General features: G+C 36.4%; 3 protein-coding genes across 4 annotated transcripts; 1 reads left to right on the top strand and 2 right to left on the bottom strand.

Moving 5' to 3' along the window:
• The first annotated feature begins 6,626 nt into the window (after positions 1–6,626).
• LOC110872386 (galactinol synthase 2) lies at positions 6,627–8,472 on the top strand. The gene is made up of 2 exons (XM_022121171.2): positions 6,627–7,089; positions 7,662–8,472. The coding sequence occupies exons 1-2, from the start codon at positions 6,754–6,756 to the stop codon at positions 8,334–8,336; spliced, it is 1,011 nt and encodes a 336-aa protein (XP_021976863.2). The 5' UTR covers positions 6,627–6,753; the 3' UTR covers positions 8,337–8,472.
• LOC110872388 lies at positions 8,409–9,122 on the bottom strand. Its single transcript, XM_022121172.2, has one exon. It carries the CDS (start codon positions 9,002–9,004, stop codon positions 8,534–8,536), a length of 471 nt encoding a protein of 156 aa, XP_021976864.1. The 5' UTR covers positions 9,005–9,122; the 3' UTR covers positions 8,409–8,533.
• A 1,711-nt stretch (positions 9,123–10,833) lies between these two features.
• Positions 10,834–19,514, bottom strand: LOC110872385 (factor of DNA methylation 1). Of its 2 annotated transcripts, none has more exons than XM_022121169.2 (8): positions 19,317–19,514; positions 17,454–18,366; positions 16,595–16,776; positions 16,419–16,508; positions 15,212–15,499; positions 12,451–12,675; positions 11,295–11,526; positions 10,834–11,071 (listed from the first exon to the last, which is right to left on the bottom strand). In XM_022121169.2, the coding sequence occupies exons 2-7, from the start codon at positions 18,355–18,357 to the stop codon at positions 11,296–11,298; spliced, it is 1,920 nt and encodes a 639-aa protein (XP_021976861.1). In that variant the 5' UTR covers positions 18,358–18,366; positions 19,317–19,514; the 3' UTR covers positions 10,834–11,071; position 11,295. The 2 variants fall into 2 exon arrangements, with proteins under 2 accessions (XP_021976861.1, XP_035832413.1); XM_035976520.1 differs by having other exon boundaries at positions 19,322–19,512.
• Positions 19,515–21,708: the final 2,194 nt, after the last annotated feature.

Genomic DNA, 21,708 nt, shown 5'->3' with positions numbered 1-21,708 from the left:
AGTCTTAAACTCGGCACAACCGTTATGTTCGACATCTACACGCAAGACTCACGGGTGACAGGTTTTTAATCTTACCCTTAAATATGATGCTCTCACATAACTCGATAGCTTGACGGAATACTCCATAATCATATATTAAAAGAGCGCCTATTAGTATCGCCCACTAAACAAAAAGTGTCGATAAAGGTTTCACCTCTATTTTACGCACACTTATCTACAATACAGTTAAATCGATTAACAAGCATGTCGGAGTTTTCTTAGCATGTTATACTTCATGTTTACTTGTCGATTTCTTTTTATTACCTTTCAAGTTCAAGGCTACTAACATACTTTAGCAGCATTGAACTGGGGGACTAGCAGGGTATAGCACCATTACGCCTTAAAGGTGATCATCTTCTCTCAGGCTTCCCATTAAGGTGATATCCACTACACATTATCCCGCATCGGCTCTTACATAATGCGGATGTTTCGATACGCCAAACAATATTTATACTTCTCACATCATTTGGCCTACGACTATACCACTTGACACGCATATGCAATTCGGTAGTCAAGACAAACGCACGACAAAACTAGTATACTTGATTATTCGAATAAGTGTTCCACACGCTATGCGACAGGAAAAATACTTATTCGGATATGTAATCTCCACACCAGTCTGCGACATGGATAAAAGAAAACCCTCACGCCACAGTCGGCGAGGTAAACAGACATGCCACCTACTATAATCATTCCACACACTAGTGCGCGTCCAGGAAAAGCACGTAGTAGCTTACATAAAGTGCTCATTCACGCCTAACGCGTATAAAGCATTTTATTATCTCAACGAGTGTTCACTCACGCCAAGCGCGTAGAAAGCACTTTGTTGTTCAAGTGTTCATTAACGCCGCGCGGGTTATAAAGCACTTTCTGATATCTACAAGTGTTCATATAAGCATTTGTAAACACAACATACCACCGCATTTAAATTGCATATTACGGTACAAAATATTACCACCGCATTTGAACTGTATATCACGGTAAAAAACAACTCTGACACGAAATATTTTTCATAACAACAAAGTCAGATGATCAAATTATACAGCGCTAAGAGTGGGCATCTTGGTAATAGATGTATTCAACCATTACTACTCCAGTGGGTATCTTGGTAATAAATGCACAACCACTGATGAAAAAACAAGTACCTACAATTATAAAAACAATGTGGGGAACATAAATAACGATCTAAGCACCCTTCCGAGGTCACTGAGCATAGCAAGCACCTCTGTAGGGGTGCACTGTATAACATTCTTCCCGACTGCAACGATGATTGTTATAGTCGGATCATCAATAACGACGGCTGGTACAACCGCCAACAGTTCTACATTCGCCTAAGGTGGCATAACATCTGCATGTGCATCTTTGACCACCAATGGCTGCACATTACGACAACGGAGATCCCGATGACATGGACGCGTGGTAGGGACCGTCGTCACATCAACATCAATTCTTTCAATGAGTTGAACGCCGTTAGCGCACCATATGTTAACCAACAAAAGTCACACCACATGGTGGATATTCTACAGAGCCCACACGATTGTGTGCGCACCGCTAAGCAGGGCCACACCCGCAAAAGTCATCCAAGGACGAGACACCGAATTACCAAAACTCAGCTTGTTCCAAGGCTCATACGTGGGACCTAACCGCGTACGCACAACCTTAAGAAGATCATGGTAATTCAAACGACAATTGTCTATAACCAATCAGCGTGCGTCAGGTTTACCCAACCAATTTCCACGATGAGCAATCGTAAACTATTCATTGCTCCATTATCTCTACCCACAGCCAACGACAACCACAACAAACGTGGCCTGCGACTTTCTCGCACCCGGACAGCATGTAAGCCTAAAATTAGTGATCTTCACTCCCGAGCTCCTAATAAGTCTAAGTGCTCCTCCCATGCTTGCACGCGAGAGCAACACTAGACTGGGGGACATGACGAGGTATGGTACTGGACCCGACCCAATCGGTCGGACTTTCCTGCTATTTATCATTTTTATAGTAATTATATATTATTATTGCGTACTAACCCGCGAAGCCCAGCGCATTGTAGTTTATACTACACTAGGCTATGGGCTCGTAGAGACAACCCCTAACTGGGCCTGGCCTATTGAGGTTAGGGTTTTCCCATATCTCCTATATAAGAAGGTCTCCACCTCCTTATTAGAGAGGAGATATAGGGCAACACATTTTTGTAGCTGGAAATAGAGGATTTTTCCTCTACCAGCCGTCTCTACACTGCTCACGTTTCTCTCTTCTTGTTTATAGGTCTACGACGAGATGGAGAAGACAAGGTGTGGCTATATTCGTATCCATCACTGTAGAAGTTTCAATCCGCTCGGGTTCACGCTTCTTCAATAATAAATTTTATAAAAGTTTGACTATCTAATGTATGGGTGTTGATCGGGTATCTTTTAGGGTTTCAGATTAATTGGATGTGATCAGAAAACCAAGGATGATTACATTTTATTCTCAAACTTTAGTAAGTTAAACAAGTCAGTCTTGTCATCACGTCATTTTTTTAATCTGTATTTTAATATAAAAGTTTTAAGAATTTGGGTCATGTTTTACAAAAAAATTTATAAACTGAATACGACGTGGTTTTTACAAAATTTATATATTAAAGTATGGATAAAAACAAATGTGTTACAAATGTATATTTGAATTATAAAACAATATAATAATAATAATAATAATAATAATAATAATAATAATAATAATAATTTGCAATAAATAACTAAAAAATAATTAGAAACTTAGGAAAAATGAATAGTGGCCTTTCACATCCGGGGTTTCAATCTAGTTTATTTTAATTTTAAAAGGGTGTATCTATTTGCACACCCATTTGCCTATCTACATACCTTAAAAGATGTTTTTTGTCCTTATATGCACACCCTGTAGTGTCGAATTGTGGCCAAAACGCGGCGTTTTGGTACGGTTAACCAGAAAAAGACTGACGGGTTTCTGACGGGTCTGTTGACCAGACTAAAACGTCGAGCTTTGGCCGCTTTTTGGTCCTGTCAACCAGACAAAAGACTGACACCCGGTCTGGTTGCAGGACCAAAACGCGGCCAAAGCTCGGCGTTTTGGTCCGGTCAACAGACCCGTCAGACACCCGTCAGTCTTTGTCTTTATCTGGTTAACCGGACCAAAACGCCACGTTTTGGCCACAGTTTGACACTACAGGGTGTGCATATAAGGACAAAAACCATCTTTTTAGGGTGACTATCTACACAGGGGCGGGGAGGGGGCGCCCCCCCCCCCCCCCCCCCGCACCCCACCCCGAATTTTTCGCTCAGTAATGTTATATATGTAGTTTTCGTATAGAAATTTGTGGGTATATACGTTTTCGCCCCCCGGTTCTATAGAATTTTTGGGTATATATGTTTTCGCCCCCCGACCGAAAAATTCAAGCTTCGCCACTGTATCTACACACTAAGTGTATAGATAGTTTGGGCCTTTTATTAAAATAATAAGGAGTGGAATTTGAAGATAGGAAATGAGATGTAAATTGCTTTTAATTGATTTCTATAAATTTAAAGATAGAAAGGGTTATGGTAGAGTTTTTTTTAGAGAGAAAGGTTGAAGAAGATGAGTAGTGGACCATTTTCTTTATATATTTTTTTTATTTTTTTTAATTGTTCAAGGGTAATATAGTTATTTCATACGTAGTTATCTGAGAAATTTAACAGAGGTTAGGTCAGGGGACCAACCGAGTTCATTTTTGACAACTTTTGGGATCACGCGTGTAATTAGTAAACTACTAACCAAGTATGAAATTTTTGAAAACCACAGGGACCAACCAAGCATTTAACTCTCATCAAAATGAACGAATCACTTTTATGTAAAAATTCCGATTATCATCTGATTATTCGTCGATTAATTGTTAGTCGGAGGTTTATTGAGTAATTTTCCTTTAATTGGCCAATTAGTCGCTAGGCGGTCAACGGTGCCCCTAGGTAGTCCTAATCGGCCAAAAATCAACGATTCTAGAAAAATCCAGTCAAATTCCGTCAATTTTCCGACAAACCTTATAAATTTCGATGATTAATCTTATCTGCTAAAAAAATGAGCCGATGAGAGGCTAAAACTTGTCGCTAGTCCCCACATCACCGACCACTAGCGACTAGCGAGTTCTCAAACCTTGATTATAACCATAGGTGCCATTATTAAATTCACACCCTCGCCAATCCTTCCCCATGACCCATGCCTTACGAGTGATGCAACTATAAGCTTCGTTAAATTCAAGACTTCCTTGAGGAAGAGATGACTCATCCTCTCATGCAAGTTAGACTGCATTGGTTGAACACGGAAGAAAAATGGTTCAGTTAACCAATATGCTGATGGAATGAAATAGATTATTTCTGACCTAAATTTTGACTCAAGCTATTTACACCCTAAATGTATTTTTATATTTAAATAAAAGAGTTAAATGCCATTTTAGTCCCTGTGGATTTGGTCATTTTACCAGTTTAGTCCAAAAGTTTGAAACGTTGCCATTATAGTCCAAATAGTTTGAAATGTTGCCCTTTAGTCCACTGTGTTAACTTTCTCCCATTTTTATGTTAACGAGAAGAGCAATTCAGTCATTTTATATAGCCGAATTGCCCTTCTAGTTAGCAGAATTACATAAAAAATGACTGAATCGTTCTTCTAGCTAACAGAAAAAATAGATAAAGTTAACCCAATAACTAAAATGGTAACATTTGAAACTATTTAGACTAAAATAATAACGTTTCAAACGTTTAACCATAAAATGTTTCAAACGAAAAGACTAAAAAGTGTTAAAATGTGTATAGAATGATGAACACACAATGTTTAAACACGTGTGTTCATTCTCGGGGATGTATATCATTATCCACTCCTTGACCGAATTCCGGATATACATTTGCCATTTACGTGTCACCACTTCACTGAAAGAATATGCGAGTGATATGTAGTTTTTAAGTATTGGTTTATATATTACTAAGAGCATACGTAGTGGGGCGGTATAACCCTCTCATAACGCCGGCATAGCGCCGGAACACCGAAACGAGGGGCATTATGGCCAAAAAATTTTGAGGTGGCGCGATGATAATAACGGTGTTGTAGAGATTCCTTTCAAGCTTTGGCCCAATCACAAACAAGTAAGTTTTTTTATAATTAATTAATAATATTGAAAATTATTAAATAGGTAATGATGGGTATGGGCTTTATGACTACGGGCTCTAGTGATATAACGCCCCATAAAGCCCTCGTGTGACGTGGCACGACACGTGTCGCATAACGCCCCACAAAGGGCTTTATGACTACACATGGCCTAAAGAGGAAGTATGGATAATTGTTTAAGACAAGAGGTTATAGTTTCAAACCTACATGGCTAGATATAGTCAGTCGTATAGGAGTAGTTTAAATTTTAGAATTTACATTTACATTTATATTTATATTTACATTTACATTTATAATTTATAACACATACATATCTAAGGTGCGGGAATAATGGTAAAATTTGGTTGGTCTTTTTTGACGGCCAACTTTATTTATTTATTTATTTTTTAATAGTGTAAACATGTGGTTGGCCAAAAGTATTAAATAGTTATTTATAAGTCCTTCCAAATAACGATTTTATCCTTTGTTTAAAATTACGATCTTTCCTCCAGTTCGAAACTAAATTAAACTAAATTTATGCTTTGCCCCTAGCTTAAAATTACGATTTTGCCCTGGTAAAAGAAAATTATACTTTTGCCCCCAGCTACAGTGATGCCAAATTACAATTTGGTTCCCAGTTTAAAATTACAATTTCACCCACAGTTCAAAATAAAATTTTTGTTTTGCCCCCAGCTAAAAATTACAATTTTGCCATCAGTACAAAATTACGATTTTGCCCTCAATTCAAAATAAAAAAAGGTTTTGCCTTCAATTCAAAATATTATTTTATTTCCATTTTAAAATAACGATTTTACCCCAGCTAAAAAATGCAATGTTGCCATTGTATTTTTTGGGCAAAACTATAGTAGTATTTTATTTTACTTGGTTTACTTAATTTAGTTTGCATTTGTGCCAACCAACTGCCTAACACTCGCTAATTGGTCCTGACTAATTAGTGTTTTGCCCCCAACTCTAAATTACACGTTTGCCATCGTTTTAGTTATTTTTTTTTTCACAACTATGATAGTATTTTTCTTTACTTGGTTAACTCGATGTATCTTTTTTGACATCGTGTTATAAATAGCATGTATAACTAATCAAAATAAATGCGTACATATTATTACCTAAGAAATATTCAGTTTAGCGCCCCGCAACGCGGGCGCGCATAACTCTAGTCATAAAACAAAATAGAAGTAATATATATTACCATTAACTTTAAATTACAATTATAAATCTTTATTTTAGTTTGTAAAAACATTTTTATAACTTTTTTTTTATAGAAATACAGTTATTTAAATAAATCTATCACATGAACATATATACCTCTATGGAATCTTTATCATCTTGTACAAAATATCAAATTTATTCATGTTAATCATTTTTAATATATTTGAAGCTCTTTTTTTTCTTTGACTAACACAATAAGATTTAACATAAAACGAAAAGCTAGAAGATATGTATTTGGAAGAAGAAAAACAAAAATATATAAAATACGACATTTATCCATCGTCCATATATATCCCTGATTTCCACCCTGCAACATCACTTGTATGCTTCTTGAATCAATCACCAACCGTTATAAAACCTATGGCTCCACCAACTGCTAAAAACGCCAACAACCAAACTAGTTATGGTGTCTTGAAGGCAAACAGCTTGCCTAGGCGTGCTTACGTCACATTCTTGGCTGGCGATGGTGACTACTGGAAAGGCGTGGTTGGTCTCGCTAAGGGTCTCCGGAAAGCGCAGTCGGTGTACCCGCTCGTGGTGGCTGTCCTGCCAGACGTACCGCTGCACCACCGAAACATGTTGTTGTCCCAAGGGTGTATCATTCGAGAGATTGAGCCGGTGTACCCGCTGGAAAACCCGAGTGGGTTCGTCATGCCGCACTACATCGTTAATTACTCCAAGCTCCGTATGTGGGAGGTTAGATTAATTCTTTAGGAGTGTGAATTTATGACACAACATGAATCCGAATTCTGAAATGAAATTTGATGTTTGGGTTTAGTATAAACTGGTTCATGTTGGACCCACATAAACATTTAGCTACGTGAGCCGTGTTCGTGCCAATCCGTCGGGTCCGTGTGTTAGACCAGTTCTAACTTTTTTTTGTTATGTTGTTCTTTCTGAATATATTTTGTGTAATGTCAAAATTAAAAGGACTGAATTTGTAGGACATAATTATAAGATTAAAATGTAAATGCTTTACATACATTTTCATTTTTGGTTTTAAAATTGCATTTTTTAATTATTTACATGTGAAAAATAAATAAAGATAATTTTTTTGGGTTAAACCGATCGTGTTTGTGTCAAGCAGCAAACAATCGTGTGTCGTATTTGAGTATGTCGGACACGATTTTCAGGGTTGGGTTCTATATTTCAGGTTCGACCCAAGAACACGAACCGTTTAGCAGCCTTGATTCTTCCTTTTTTTAATCGATCTCCGCAAATTTAGCGGATGCACACTGATTAGTGATTATTATGATACATGCATGCAGTTTGTGGAATATAGCAAGATGGTATACCTGGATGGAGACACAATGGTGTTCGATAACATCGACCATCTGTTCGACTTGCCAGACGGCTTTTTCTACGCAGTTATGGACTGTTTCTGCGAGAAATCATGGAGCCACACCAACCAATACAAGGTTGGATACTGTCAACAGTCGCCCAAAAAGGTCCAGTGGCCAGAGAAAGAGCTCGGCCCAAAACCACCACCCTACTTCAACGCGGGAGTATGTGTCTTCGAACCAAATCTCTCCACCTACAACCTCCTGCTCGAAAAGTTAAAGGTGGCCCCAACAACACGTTTTGCCGAGCAAGATTTTCTGAACATGTTCTTTCGAGATGTTTACAAGCCTATCCCAAACGTCTACAACTTGACATTGTTGATGCTATGGCGCCATCCGGACAACGTGGAGCTAGAGAAGATCAAGGTGGTGCATTATACCTGTGCGGGCGAGGCCAAACCGTGGAGGGTTACTGGGAATGAGGAGAATATGGATAGGGAAGATGTTAAGATGTTTGTGGACAAGTGGTGGGAGATTTATAACGATGACAAGTTGGATTACTGGAGGGGCTCGTATACACTTACGGCGACCGAAAGTAAACCACCGTTGGTGATCAATGGACGGAGAAATGGTCGATATGCTGCCGGCTCAATGGCAGCTTAGACCTACAAGGCAAGATATCGATAAAGCGTGTCCTTATATAGTTTAATGTGTGATAATCAAAGGGGTGCTGTATGTAAAGAACTTTATCATGAAATGTATAAAATTCGAATCGAATACGAACAAATATTCGCAAAAATGTTATTTACTACCATCATCATTCATCCAAGATAAAACAATATATATGTATATATATAGAATCAAAGCAGGGTAATAAGAATAAAAATAAGAATAGCAGCAATAAACGAGTACTTAACAGCAGCAATCAGAATCGCAAACGATATAACAAACAGCTGCCACAACACTTGCACACTCGCCCACGCCAAAACCCCAGTTAACCCGACCGCAACAACATTATCCGGATCCGGGTCAAACAACAACTCGCTCCACTTCAAATTGAATCTCGGCCGTTCATCTCCTCCGTTATTCTTCTTCTTCTTCAGATCATCCTCTTCTTCTCCGTTCCCACTGCCGCCGTTGCCGTTAGGGTTTTCGGTCAATTGTTCTTTGTTTTCTGAGAATGGGGCTTTGAATCGTTTAGGGTTTGTGAAATTGGAGTTTGAATATGGTAAATTGAGGGTTTTGATCGGTGAGATGAGTGATTGGTGGTGTGAAATTGGGTTTGTGAGTGGAATTGGACGAGGGTTTGTGAAGGTTATGAACCCTAACATTTTGGTTCTTGATTTTCCCCAATTTTAGAGGGATTCTTTAATTTAGGAACGGCTGATTTTAATCACAAAGGGACCCTTGTGCTTTAAATGTTTACTTAAATAGTCCTCTCACTGTCCAAATGTTTTCACTATTAAGAACTTTGAAAGTATATCCGATAAAAGAGATAATTGTCCGGATAGTCCTTGTGATTTTCCATTTTTCACATTTAATCCCTAACTTTTTAAAATTACATGTTTGTTTTCTTTAGTCCGTTTTTCACCTCCGCCATCTAGCTATGATTGCCCCCGCCAAACGTTAAAAGGGAGAAAGTGGGACCAACCAATCAAATTTATTTTTGTTTTTTTATATAGTTAATGAAGGTTTTATTTTACACTGTGTAAGTTAACAATAAAACCCGTGCTTACGTGATATAATAATTAACAAATAAAACCTATGGGTTTATCCCACAACCATGTAGCCTTAGGGTGTGTCAATATTTAAATCATCCATTTAACCCGTTATTTCTTCTGGTATCCTTATTATTCATGTTATAAATAACAAATAAAAAAAATCTACTAAATACCTTATATAGTTTAATTATTTGAGTGTACTTATGTAACCTTTGGACCTAAGTTTTTTACCTATATATTTTATTTCTATATGTTACATACCAAACGAGCGAACTCAACCCAAAAGAAGCCAAACTCGAAGTGGTGGCCTGGAGAGAGCTAGTCATGACCAACGAGGACGTTGGCCCTTAAGGAGGGTCGATTGTTATGGATCGAAAGCATTGCAAGGTATGGGACTTGTCCCACATCGGTTGTATGGGCAATCAATGTGGGGTTTATATACCAAATGGGTTCTCTCACCCACCAGACTAGTCTTTTGAGTTGAGTTCTCTCGTTTGATATGTAACACTATTGTGGTCTCTTGGGTTTTAGCCAAGAAATAGAGCAGAAGGTGTCGAAGAAGTTCTGCGTAAATCGAAATATCGTCCAAGTTTGACCTGTTTGTGATCCAAATAGTTCGGTTATGAACATTTCTTGGCTAAATGGTATGGTCTTGTTTAGTATTTTGAACCAGTGGTATAAACAGGCTCGATTGCTTATATTTTATCGTTTATGTATATTTTAACGGAATAGGTGTATATTCATTATAATTCTAGATCATCTTTATTAGTTTAGATTGTAAAACAATCCGTTGAGATTGTAATAAATATTTTTTTTTTTTGCAAATAGAACTTCCAAGAGTTTAATATTAGATGATAGTCACTTTCACAATCATCTTCTTCACTATGGTTGTTCACCAACGAGCAACGAGCGAGTGTACCTTTGCTCATGCTTGGCCCATTTTCAACCAAGCCGAAAATTGAACAATCGTAGTTTCAACCAGCGTCAAGCAGGTTTAGAGAGTCGAGCAATTTTGAAAGCCCTATAGTAAGAATCGATCTTTGAATCAGCGAATTACAAATTAGGTCGACGATTACTTCTAAATCGAGATGTTTACCTAATAGATTGTGAAGAATCCTTGACTGATGGGCGACGAGATTGAGAGCATCCGCTAAGGGTCCAAAGACATCAAAACTCAAGCGTAATTTTGAATTTTGATTAGGATTTTAGTCATCTACACTTTTGGTACTCAATTGTCTATTGGATATGGTGTTTTGGTTGGCTAGTTTAATAGAACAGAAAATACAATAAGAGCCCAATAAAATTTGGGTTACGGGCACCAATTAGTTTACTTTTGGTGACGAAAGAGATTTTTTAGCGGGTCACGATGATGGCACCTACTAGTCACCGTTCACGGCGCAATGTGCTTCAATGTGTGCCCATTTTGAGCCCAACTCATCTTGACACATTACCCGAGACCTTAATAGTAGTTAATATTTTACATGATAGTAGTATTTGATAAAACAGCAGGTTCAAGGAAGCCCAAATGGCAGCAAGGGGCAGAATATATAATTGTCGAATGCCATCAAGGCGTCTACTACGATATGACAAAGATTCGAACAAGTTCATAGAGAAAACAAGGATGTGCTAATACCGAACGCTTCACTAACGCCGTCCTAAAACTGCCAGCTCAGCCATCTGTATCAAATAACAAAGATCTCATAGTTAAACAGCATAACCAGATGTAACAAATTTCAGCCCGTTTATATAAAAGCTAGTTGATTCAGGTTATAGTTATTTGATAATATCAGAACAAATTCAGATGCTATCGATTTATTCAAAATTTGTATTCTACTTTAGCAATATAGTATTCTAATGGGCATGTAATATGAATATTATGATAAAACGACAGCATACAAACCTCATCCCCTTTTCCGTTTGAGGCTCTTCACGTTCTTCAGAATGTAGCTGATAACCTCCTTTAGTGTAGCTTTTCGGTTTTCCTTAAAATTCCAGAGCTCACTAATGACATATCTGCCACTAGGATTATATTCATTCATCTCCTTGTATGCAGTGACAACAAGATCATAGACTCCAGTCCCCCATTCTGCCTTTAGATCTTTTAGCAATTGATCGTTCTCATCGATCACTTCCTACATCATGCACAAGACTTCATTCTTAAAACAGGCCATAAATTTGAACATAAACTCCTTAATGGCAAAAAAGGTCGAAACAGGCCAAAAAGGAGTAACATTCTGTTCAAGTCGGATTGGACGTATCTGCAAACACTTTTTGTCAAATTTATTGAATAACTAGTTCTTTTGCCCGCCACGCGATGCGGCGGCGCCGTACGCGACATGATAACGTATAGATCACAATCAACCAGACTTGTGGTAATTCAAATTTATACCGTTGAATCGAAACGTATTACATTTGACCCGATTTGTTTCCAAACAAAATTAACGTCAAAACGTTGTCCAGCTCACAATGTACATAAAAAGAAAACATTTATAATTGACCCGACTCGTTTTCAAACAAAATATACGTTAAAGCATAAACGAACTCGAATTTATGTCAAAGCTTTAAGGGCTAAAGAAAAGTTAGAAAGTATGGGGGCCTTTTTTGTCAAGTTAGAAAGTAAGGGGGTTATTTTTGTCAAAGTAGATGGTTGAGGGGTGAATTTTGTCAACTCACAAAACTTGATGGGTGAATGGTGATTTCAAAGGTCAGCACCGACCTTTGAAATTAAGGTATTATATAATTTGTCTTGAATATGATCAGAAAAACTATGTTGTTAAAATAATGATCAAACTTTCAAAACAAAACAATTTAAGACGTTGAATTACAAATACACTATGGACAACTTTCGACTGGTTTAACCCGATTGACCTGTTTCCTTTTAGTCTGATTTTTTTTTATTTGACTCATATTAGACAAAACACAACCCAAAAATACTCAATTATACGTAACTATAGATAATAATAGTACCGCCTCAATGAAAAAGGGATTCAGGTCAAAAAAAGAGGAATTTTATACGTACGTAACTGGGTTAATCAGCAAATGAATTTTATCCCTACCTTATGTGCACCATCAAATGCAACAACTTTCATTGGATGCCAGTCTGGATTTTTAAGTCGGTCTTGCCACAAAGAGCACAATTCGGTGACTTTGATTTGTGCTTCTTCAGCGTCATATCTCTCCTTGAGCTTCTTTATCGTCAACTCATGGATAGCACTCAAATCGATATCTCCCATCCTCTTAACGCCAATGTTGGCACGTGTACCTAACATATCTTGCATGCCCTGAAAACAATTGAACAATCAATTAACTTGATGCATCATCAACTATGCAGTTAATGCGGTAAAATATCAAATATCAGTCAAGGACCCATATTTGAGATATAGGTTATCGCGGTGGGATATCGGTAATTTTAATATCACGAAAAATTTATATATATAGAAATTTAACACTTAACAATTTAGTATCCTCTCCTACCATTAACAAATTAACCTTTTGCAACTTGCAAAACACTAACAATTGTAGCAAGTATGAACTGATTATGACTTAAAACACTAACATTTAACAATTAAGACTTAAGGATTAGGATCAAATACAAAGGATCCTAATTGTAAGAAGTGTAAGAAGGATTTATAGAGTGACAAGTGTCCAATAACCTAAAAAAACCCACTACACAAAAAAACCCCACTACAAAAAAAAAAAAAAAACCCTTAAACATCCACCACCACCAAAGACCTAAACCCCCCCCCCCCCTCCCCACATCACCCACCCTAAAAACATTTTTTTTTTTTGCCGAGGGGGTGAGGGGTGGAGGGTGGGGGTTTAGGTTTTTGGGTGGGGGTGGGTGTTTAGTTTTTTTTTTTTTAGGTTTTTTTTTTTTGGGGGGGGGGGGGGGGGGTTAGATTTTTGGGTGGTGGTGGTGGTGGTGGGTGTTTAGGTTTTTGGTGGTGATGTAGTGGGTTTAGTTTTAGGTTATTGGACACTTGTCACTCTATAAATCCTTCTTACACTTCTTACAATTAGAAGCCTTTGTAGAATAACTTGACCCTAAGACTTAAAACACTAATTGCAGCAATGAGAAGAAAGACCAATGGTAGAACTAAGAATAAAGGTGCTGATATCGGGAAAATTGTTGATATATCGGTCGCATATCAGTCAATATCACCGATAATATCGGTACCGATATTCTGACCAATGTTTTACATGGGAACCGATAACTGATGTATCACCGATAATAACTGCATGTCTGCAAAGATCATCAATTAACTCAAAGTGACCTGTTTATAAGTAAACGAGTTGAAATTCTCACCTCTTGGCTGCAAGGCTAAAAAACCAAGAGATATAGGCCAAGTGATTAAAACTTTTACCAAGGCCACCCAAGTATCAATTGGTTATCGTGTATGTCAATTCCGTTAAAAAAATTGCTGGAAAAACTATGAAATGACAGAAATGCCCCTGAATTTAAACCTTGTCACATCTAGAGTTGAATATAACAATAAAAAAATACTACTAGATCTACTGAAAGTAGATTTTGTCATTTTAGCAACTGTAAATGTGATAAAAGCTTTATACTATTTAGAGTAAAGTACATGGGTGGTCCTTGTGGGTAACCAAAATTTTGGATTCAGTCCCTAGCTTTTCAAAAGTACACGGATGGTCCCTGTGGTTTGCACCATAGTTGTCGATAGCGAATAGCGACAAGGCACCTATAGGCTACGTAGTGAATAGCGACGGCTATTTTATAAATAGCGATTACACTAGAAAAAGAATTTTGAAAATTTTTATATGTGTATTACATCAAAATACCCTTGTATATATGCTATTTTACATGTATATTTAACAAAAACCTATAAATCCAGCTATTTTATAGCTATATCTAATTGCTATTTACATCAAAAAAAAAAACAATCGCTATCTTCGCTATTTATCGCTATGACCCATATAGCGACACTACGTCGCATGGCTACATAGCGCGCTACAGCTGTCGCTATAGCCGCTATTAACAACTATGGTTTGCACTTTGTAACACATTTAGTCCCCAACTTTTGCCAAATGTACACGGATAGTCCCTGTAGTTTGCACTTTGTAACGCATTTAGTCCCCAACTTTTGCCAACAGGGACCATCCGTGTACTATTGGCAAAAGTTGGGGACTAAATGCGTTACAAAGTGCAAACCACAGGGACCATCTGTGTACTTTACCATTTATATAGTTAGGGGCAATTTCATATATACCCTTACAAACTTACAAAATATCATATATACCATCGCAAAATTATAAATATCATATATACCCCATTACAGAGTAGTTGAAATATCATATATACCCAATTTAATAAATAACAATTTTACCCTTATTTTTTCTAAAACTTTAAAATATCATGTATGACCTTTAACTTCAAATATTATATTTACTCATTTCTAGCTTAATTTATTTAGCTTAAACATTATATATGAAGAATACTATTGTTTATGAAAAAAAAATTGGGTAAAAATAAATTTAAACTTAAAATGTGTTATGTAAAAATATGAAGTTAAAAGATGAGCATATATGAAAACTTGAAGTTAAGAAAATAAGGGTAAAATGATTATTTATTTGAGTATATTTGATATTTTAACTATTTTGTAAGGGCATGTATGACATTTATAGTTTTGGTTGGGTATATATGATATTTTTCAAGTTTGTAAGCGTATATATGAAACTAATCCATATAGTTATGTAGCCATAAGCCCATAATTAATTTTTTGAGCCTATGTAAACATGATACAAAAAACTTAACACTACAATTAAGTTGGACACTAGAAAGTATCAAAGTAATACCTTAATCAACTCTTTGCGGGCTTCTTGCAATTCATCATTACTTTGGCGTTCTTTAACAACAAGGGTTTGATTCAATTCTTCCACGCCATCCATTTCTTCCATCTTTGCTTGCAGCTCATCATTCATCTTTTTAATCTGTTCTTGAACTGCAGTATCATCTTCATCACCCAAATGTTTCATCACCTGCAGTTTCCCTTTCAGTTCTTCAATTTCCATTTCTAGTTTTTGTTTGGCGTCTAGCTGTCTCTCTAACTCAAGAACTTTCTTCAAAGCCTCCTCTTTCTCTCTCTGTGAGTCAAAATACAGTCAACAGAAGTACCAAAAATAATTGTAAACACGAAGGTTTTAAGACTAAATATCGGTATAAATTCAGCATGGTTATACTCTTGATTTCACACGTTTGACCCGTCAGAGATAAAATATTACTTGGCTGGGTTGAGACTAAACACGAGGTGGCCTAAAAAATATATTTTCATAACTAGTTTTTTTACCCGCTGCGTAATGCAGCGGTGCCGTACGCGAAATGATAACGTATAAACTACATTCGACAAGACTCATTTCCGAACTAAATTTATGTCAATACGTATGATAGCTCAAATTTATACCGAACCAAGACGTATTGCATTAGACCCAGTTTGTTTTCAAACAAAATTTACATCAAAACGTAGTCCAACTGAAAACGTACACAAAAAACATTTTATAATTGACCTGACTCGTTTTCAAACAAAAATTACGTTAAAACGTAGACGAACTTGAATTTATATCAACACGTCCATAACAATAAAAACGTAAGAAATTAGTTTTACGTTAAAGTTAGAAAGTATGGGGACCTTTTTGTCAAGTTAGAAACTAGGAGGGCCATTTTTGGTAAGTTGGAAAGTTGGTTTTTGTCCAGTTAGAAACTTTAGGGGTTAATTTTGTCGATTTAGAAAAGTTGGGGCGATTTTTGTCAAATCAGAAAGGTGGTCGGCACCAACCTTTCAATTTAAGATGATCTATAATTCGTGTGTTCAATGTGACTACAAAAGGTGATATAGGAGATTTAGAAGACTTTCGACACATTTGACCCATTTTGCTTTTAAGTTAATATTTTGAAATTACAATTTTGATCGGATAGAAATAAAATATTTACGGAAATGGACCCAATAATCAGAATATATTAAACAAAAAAGAACATATTATTAAAGCTAGACTTCAGCAGACTTGCCTTTTGTTCTTCAACCAGCCTTAAGACACTCTCGTCAGCTTTTTTCTGCTCTATAGAAGCCATATGCAGAGAACTATTTTGCATGTCATTCTGGATTCACAAAAAAAAGATGTGAATGATAATAACAAAAAATACAACTTTTGAATAACAGATTGCATATAATAAATAATAATCACCTTTTGTTTCTCCTCGTCTAGTTTTTGTTTCTCGCGTTCTGTTAGGGCTTCTCTCTTATTAAGCTCTTTGCTCCATGCATCAAGTTTCTTCTTTCGTTTCTCCAACTCAGCATTCAACATTTCTTGTTCATCCAATACCCTTTTAACATGTTCCCGCGCAAGCCGCTGCATTTTTCTTGTCTCTGGATAAGAACAATATTTGCATGTTAGCAAAAACTCAAACTTATAAAAAAAAATAATTTCACACAACACATATTCTTTAAAAAAAAAATGAACTTTACAGTTCGGTTACGGTTTTGCATTTCATTAAAACCGATAAAAACCAAAACGAATAACCTGAAAATCATTTTTTAATTTTTGTTATATATTGATTTAGGAATTATTAATTTTATTATTGAATGTTAAGCATTTGTAATGAAAAGATTAACATGTTTATTTATCTTTGAAATGATTTATCTATTGCCTACAAGAAATAACAATATTTAATATAAGATTTAAATGATTTTCAAAGTATTTATAAAAGAAAATGTCTTAATAGAAACTTTGAAGAAACATAAAATTAGATTTAGAAGGTTAAGATTATGTAAACAATATTAATTAAAAAGATTAAATATAATAACTTAAATGTAAACATCTAAGAAAGATTCTTAAATTTTGGATTATACTTGTTATTTTTTAATCTTACGTAATTTGTTCCAAAAACTGAAAAACCGAACCAAACCGTCGCTAAAACCGAAAAGACCGAAACCGAACGGTTTTCATAAACCGAATACGTCAGTTACGGTTTCGGTTTTACCATAAAACCGAACCGAACCATGTCCTACACATACAATAGTCAATCAAAAAGGCAGTAACAAACCTTCATAGAAAGCTTGATGAAGGTTATCTTTTTCTTCAATCATCCTACTCAAAGACATGGATTTCTGATTAAACTTGATCTGCAAATCATCGATATTTTCATTCCTCATGTCAATTTCACTCGCTAACATAACCACAGCTTTGTTTCTGGTTTGTACAGCTTCTTGATCAAGGTCAGCTACCGTTTTCAGCTCTCTGTTGGCGCGAAGATAATCTCCTATCGCACCTTGTAACTCAAAATCATTTGCACGAGCTAACCACGCGTAAATTTTCGAATCTTTTGGACTTTCAGCATCACTCCACTCTTTCTTACTGTGATGAGAAGCTTCAAAATATTTCTCAAACACCATAGCGTTCTTGAAACCAATCCAATCATTGTTGAACCTCACCAACACTTGTGCAGATTGGTTTGCATCATCCGCTGCTAACAGCTCAATCGCTTCAGGCTTAAACTTTGCAAATTTTTTCATCCAGTATCCGGTGTTTTCAATATCATCTTCAGTATCGGGCTCTTTGACCACATTGACCACGATCCCGGTCCAAGGCCAGCAAAACAAATCCTTTTTATCAGAAACTGTAGCTGCAGCTGCGGGAGCTGCAGCTTTTAACGGTGTTTCGGCCTCATGTGCCAGTTCATTCTCGAGGTATAGTGTTAAAGCAAGATGATTAGCTTTTTGCTTTGCGTTACGATTAGAAGAACCTTTGCTTACTCCTGAAGCATGCTGATGTAGATCTTTGTACTTGAAATTTTGTTTCTTCTTCCCAGCACAAAATGGACACTTAAGGATGCCATTCGAATACTTAACCTTTAGTGTTCCGTCCCGTAACTGCTGATACGGCTTATCTTTGTAATCAGCAATCTCGGAATCACTGAACTCAGACTCTTCACCAGAACTATTCTCCATATCCCCTCCCTGGCAAACAAACAAAGACAAAAAAGACGGACAAAAGATACAAGATATTCATACACGGCGTATATAGGTGAAGATCATTCAATGATGACACATTGTCCACCAGTTCATTATAAAAACCCACAGATACATGTGTATTTGGGAAATAAACAGCGCTACAAACTCAGATCCTATCATCTAAATTCTAAAGTTCAACATAACCTTCTGTTAAAGTCTATTATACACCAAGGCAGTGAGGCACCATGTATTCCATACAATTCCATGAAAAGAGCACAAACCAAAAACAAGTGAGTGATATATGGTGCATTATTGTAATTTGTAACAGCCATAGGTGATTAAAATCTGTTTCCGTTCACTATCAAACAGGAAATCATTTTTCTAAACCAGGCCGGTTACCTCTTTTTCAACGAATGGTTCATTTAATTGAATCCTCAACAATTATGAGCTTATGACCTAACAAAATTCAACAGCAGTTTAAAACACAGTTACTTCACAAAACTCGACCGTAAGACTAACCCTAGGGCACGCACGATCAAAACATCTGAACAACGAACGAAAAAACCCTAAATCACATGGCATAACCAAAATGCAAAACAAAAATAACAATTTAAACTAGATTCAACAACAAGAAGAGCTCCTTTAAACAATTATCATCTAAAACTACCTAATATACAGTTGTAAACAATTTAAATGAAGGTACTCACTACAAACAACGAGAAAACAAATGCCCTCTTGATGACAATCAGCGATCCAAAACACACAGTAATTTCACAAAATTCAACAGTAAAACATCCGTACAACACGAACGAAAAACCCCTAAATTACATGACGTAATCAAAATGCACGAAGAAAATAACAAATTATGCTAGAATCAACACCTTGAAGAACTCATTTAAGCAATAATCATCGAAAACTACATGAATTTCAGTTGTAAACGACCAGAATAAAGGTACCTTACTGCAAACAGTAAGAAAATGAATGTGCTCTTGAAAACGAACGAAGATCGGCGATTGAATGTGCTTCAATCGGCAGCACGGCGGTCGGAGACGGTGGCACAAGGACTGACGACCGATCGGAAACGGTAAAACCCTAAAGGATTCGTACGAACGAAAATGCTCTGAATGTGTTGTACCTTATTTGTGTGTTGGTGAAGAAGACGACGTGTAGGAGTGAGAAAATTTAGCTGGTGGGCCATGGTCAAGAGTTGGGCCGGTTCAAGGTGAGTTTGGGCCTATTTTTATATACGTGTCGATTTTATTTTGGTATTGATAAGGGTTAGTTATCGGTATTATGTTGACAAAGTGATGATCTAGTAAGATGGTATGATAGGTGGTTATGTAAGCACCTTTTGTATCACGCTTATAGTAAATGTGTAAATGTATTATACGGTTCTTGCATTCTAAACATGTTTTTTGGAATACGTATTAACTTTTCGTTCATGTATCATTCTCACACGTATTTTTAAAGAGTAAATTGACATTTTAGTCCCTGAGGTTTGGTCCAAATTGTCATTTTAGTCCAAATAGTTTTTCTTTCTCCTCTGGCAGTGGCGGAACTAGAAATTCTTAATCGGGGGGTCGAAATAGAAAAAAAAATTATTCATAATTTAGTGATAAAAAAAATATGACATAAATTAACCAATAAATCCTAATTGTAATTTAAATAATAAATAGAAAAGCATAAAAAATAAGCAAATTAAAATAAACTATTAATCACTTTATTGTGATACAATAAAAAAAGTTAAACAAATAAAAAGAAAGCCTATAAAATACTTACTTCATCTTAAGGAGTGTAGGCTGCAACTTTCAAGAATCAAGATGGAAAAAAAGTAAAAGTTGATATATGCTCATAGCAGCCGAGTGTTGTCTATTCTGTTGTTTTGAATACAAAATATTAGGTTTTTTTATTTTCTTTTTTACTTGGGCCTGTTACGTTAAAAGCCCATAAGGCCATAACAAATATTATATCAAGTCCACAGCTGAACCACTTAAGAGTCTTCTTCTCTACCAATTCGCCGGAGTTAATAGCTCCGTCGCCGGAGTTAATAGCTCCGTCGCCGGACCACCGCACCTTGGCCGGAAAACTTCAAGAATATTCTACTTTTTTCTTTTAACTTTATATCCTCTACGCCCTACAGGAGACAAACGAGGGGGTCAAGCCTTTAAAAAAATTTCCGTCGAGTACACCGTTTAAGGGAAAATCTGGCTGGCCGGGGGGTCAGCGGACCCCCCTGTAGATCCGTCGCTGTCCTCTGGGTCCCTGACTTTTCCATTTTCTTGTCATTTTGATCACATTGCCTAACTCAGTCTAAAAATCTGGTTATAACTAGGTGTATTTTTGGCATAACTGTTGTGTAGTGATAACCACGGGTGGTTTACAACATAATTTATAAACCTCATAATAATTTAATGCCAAAAATACCCCTAATTATAACCTGGTTTCTAGACTAACTTAGGCAATGTGATCAAAATGGCAAAAAAAGGAAAAGTCATAGACCCAGAGGCATGGTTGCAAAAGTCGCTAGGCGCTCCCTAGTCGGTAAACCAGGGAGTTGAGAGTACTCGGCATAGGCGGAGAGTACTCGGGGAGTACCCGGACATGTTAAATTATAAAGAAATTAGTTTTCAGAAATTAAATATATGTCTAATAACATAAATTTACTAATATTTATAACAAAATGCGTGAAAATGATATTCATTATGTAATATGATAGTCATATAAATTATGTTTTACTGTTTTTTAAGTCAAACTCGGTCCGAATTGACCTACTAGATCCGATTTTGGCCGAGTTTGACCGCGTTTGATCGATTCTGAGTAATTAGGCGGAGTTAGAGAAAGTCGCCTCGGCAGCCTACCTTGTAGCGACTACTCGGAGAGTACTCGGCCTTGGAAACCTTGTTTTACAACCATGCCCAGAGGAGAAAAAAACTATTTGGACAAAAACTCAGGGACCAAAATAGCAATTTACTTTTTTTAAAATGAAAATTATGTAATGTGTGACAATTCACGTAATATTAACAATCTCAAGTATTTACTTTTTCTTTATTAGGGTTTGATTTGATACTCTTTTGTTCTACCTGTTATTTATATTCCTTAGGGGCTGTTTGGTAGCCTCTTAATGACCATTCAGATGCTACCTCTTAATGGTTTAAAACCTCTGAATGAATAAGAGGTAACCTCAAGTCTGAATGGTTAAGAGGTAACCTCTGAATGATAAATCATCACATGTCACATTCTTCTACCTTCTCGTTGGTAAAATTCTTAATGATTCCATTAAGAGGTAGCCTCTTAATGACCATTCAGATGCTACCAAACAGCCCCTTACTTTTTTATCTTTAAAGTTTT

This window comes from Helianthus annuus, chromosome 8 (genome assembly GCF_002127325.2).
Source record: "Helianthus annuus cultivar XRQ/B chromosome 8, HanXRQr2.0-SUNRISE, whole genome shotgun sequence".
NCBI lineage: Eukaryota > Viridiplantae > Streptophyta > Magnoliopsida > Asterales > Asteraceae > Helianthus > Helianthus annuus.
Note: the sequence above shows the minus strand (reverse complement) of the source record. Positions and strands in the feature narration are given on the sequence as shown.